The sequence below is a fragment of the Oncorhynchus clarkii genome, unplaced genomic scaffold (genome assembly GCF_045791955.1).
Source record: "Oncorhynchus clarkii lewisi isolate Uvic-CL-2024 unplaced genomic scaffold, UVic_Ocla_1.0 unplaced_contig_4426_pilon_pilon, whole genome shotgun sequence".
NCBI lineage: Eukaryota > Metazoa > Chordata > Actinopteri > Salmoniformes > Salmonidae > Oncorhynchus > Oncorhynchus clarkii.
In genome coordinates this window covers 12,501-13,567 of record NW_027260228.1, presented here as the reverse complement: position 1 = coordinate 13,567, position 1,067 = coordinate 12,501, and the positions used below count along the sequence as shown (strand labels likewise).

Below are 1,067 nucleotides of genomic sequence, written 5' to 3'. Positions count from 1 at the left end.
AAGCCAGGCCCTCGCTCCTATTAAGGCAGACACTGTAAAGCATGGCAGTGAATGGTGATCATTGTGAAGATGTTTTGCTAAGGAACAGTAAACACAGTGCTCTTTTAGTTGAAGTATCACAGCACCCATCTTAGTCATTTACATCTATTTAAGTGACTAATCAATGACTTTAAGCTTCACATTTGATTTGTAATTTGTAGGGTTTGTGTGTTCTGAAATAGTAGTCTTAATGTACACGTGATCCATCAGGGTGGGCATTGTTTGGTTGGCATGTTCCAGCCCAGCCACTACTGATGTCATGACAGGCCAGCTATTGGGGACAAAGGGTAGTTTGTCTAGTCCCTTTGGCCTATTTGTCACCCGAGGCTTGGGCCAATGATGTTTGACTTACCCATCTAATCCCTGCCATCTTCTCTCTGCCTCCTATTATGCTAACATCCAAAAATACATCTGAAGTTTGCTTAGGGATACTGATCGCTTTTAAAATAAAATAACCCAAACAGATGGTGCCCTTGGCAGATATTCTGTTGATGTTAACATCATCAGTCAGCAAAAAGTTGTCTTTAACACCAAGTATATGATGTCATATCACTGACAACCTTTTCAATACCTCATAATGATTGGTTATCTCCACACACCATCTGACCAGGTGATTGGCCGGATGTGTAAGATCATCGATAAGACGTGCCTGTCTCCCACGCCCACCCTGGAGCAGCACCTGATGTGGGATGACATCGCCATCCTGGCCCGTTACATGCTGATGTTGTCCTTCAACAACTCTCTGGACGTGGCCACTCACCTGCCCTACCTGTTCCACGTGGTCACTCTGCTGGTGGCCACCGGCCCCCTGTCCCTCCGCGCCTCCACACACGGCCTGGTCATCAACATAATCCACTCTCTCTGCACCTGCTCCCAGCTCAACTTCAGAGGTGAGGAAGCACACCGTATCTACCCTGCAGACTATATACCATCTGTAGTTAAACAGCCTTCCTTGATCATTAATGTGAGGAAGCACACCGTATCTACCCTGCAGACTATATACCATCTGTAGTTAAACACCCTTCCCT

At 46.1% G+C, this 1,067-nt stretch overlaps 1 protein-coding gene across 1 annotated transcript in view; it reads left to right on the top strand.

Annotated features, from left to right (window-relative positions):
* Positions 1–616: 616 nt before the first annotated feature.
* LOC139401278 (neurofibromin-like) overlaps positions 617–1,067 on the top strand; it is a gene marked incomplete at its 3' end in the record, with an annotated part of 2,302 nt that continues 1,851 nt past the window's right edge. The window contains exon 1 of the mRNA XM_071145636.1: positions 617–929. Coding sequence (XP_071001737.1) covers positions 617–929 — 313 coding nt within the window. The remainder of the gene's footprint in view (positions 930–1,067) is intronic.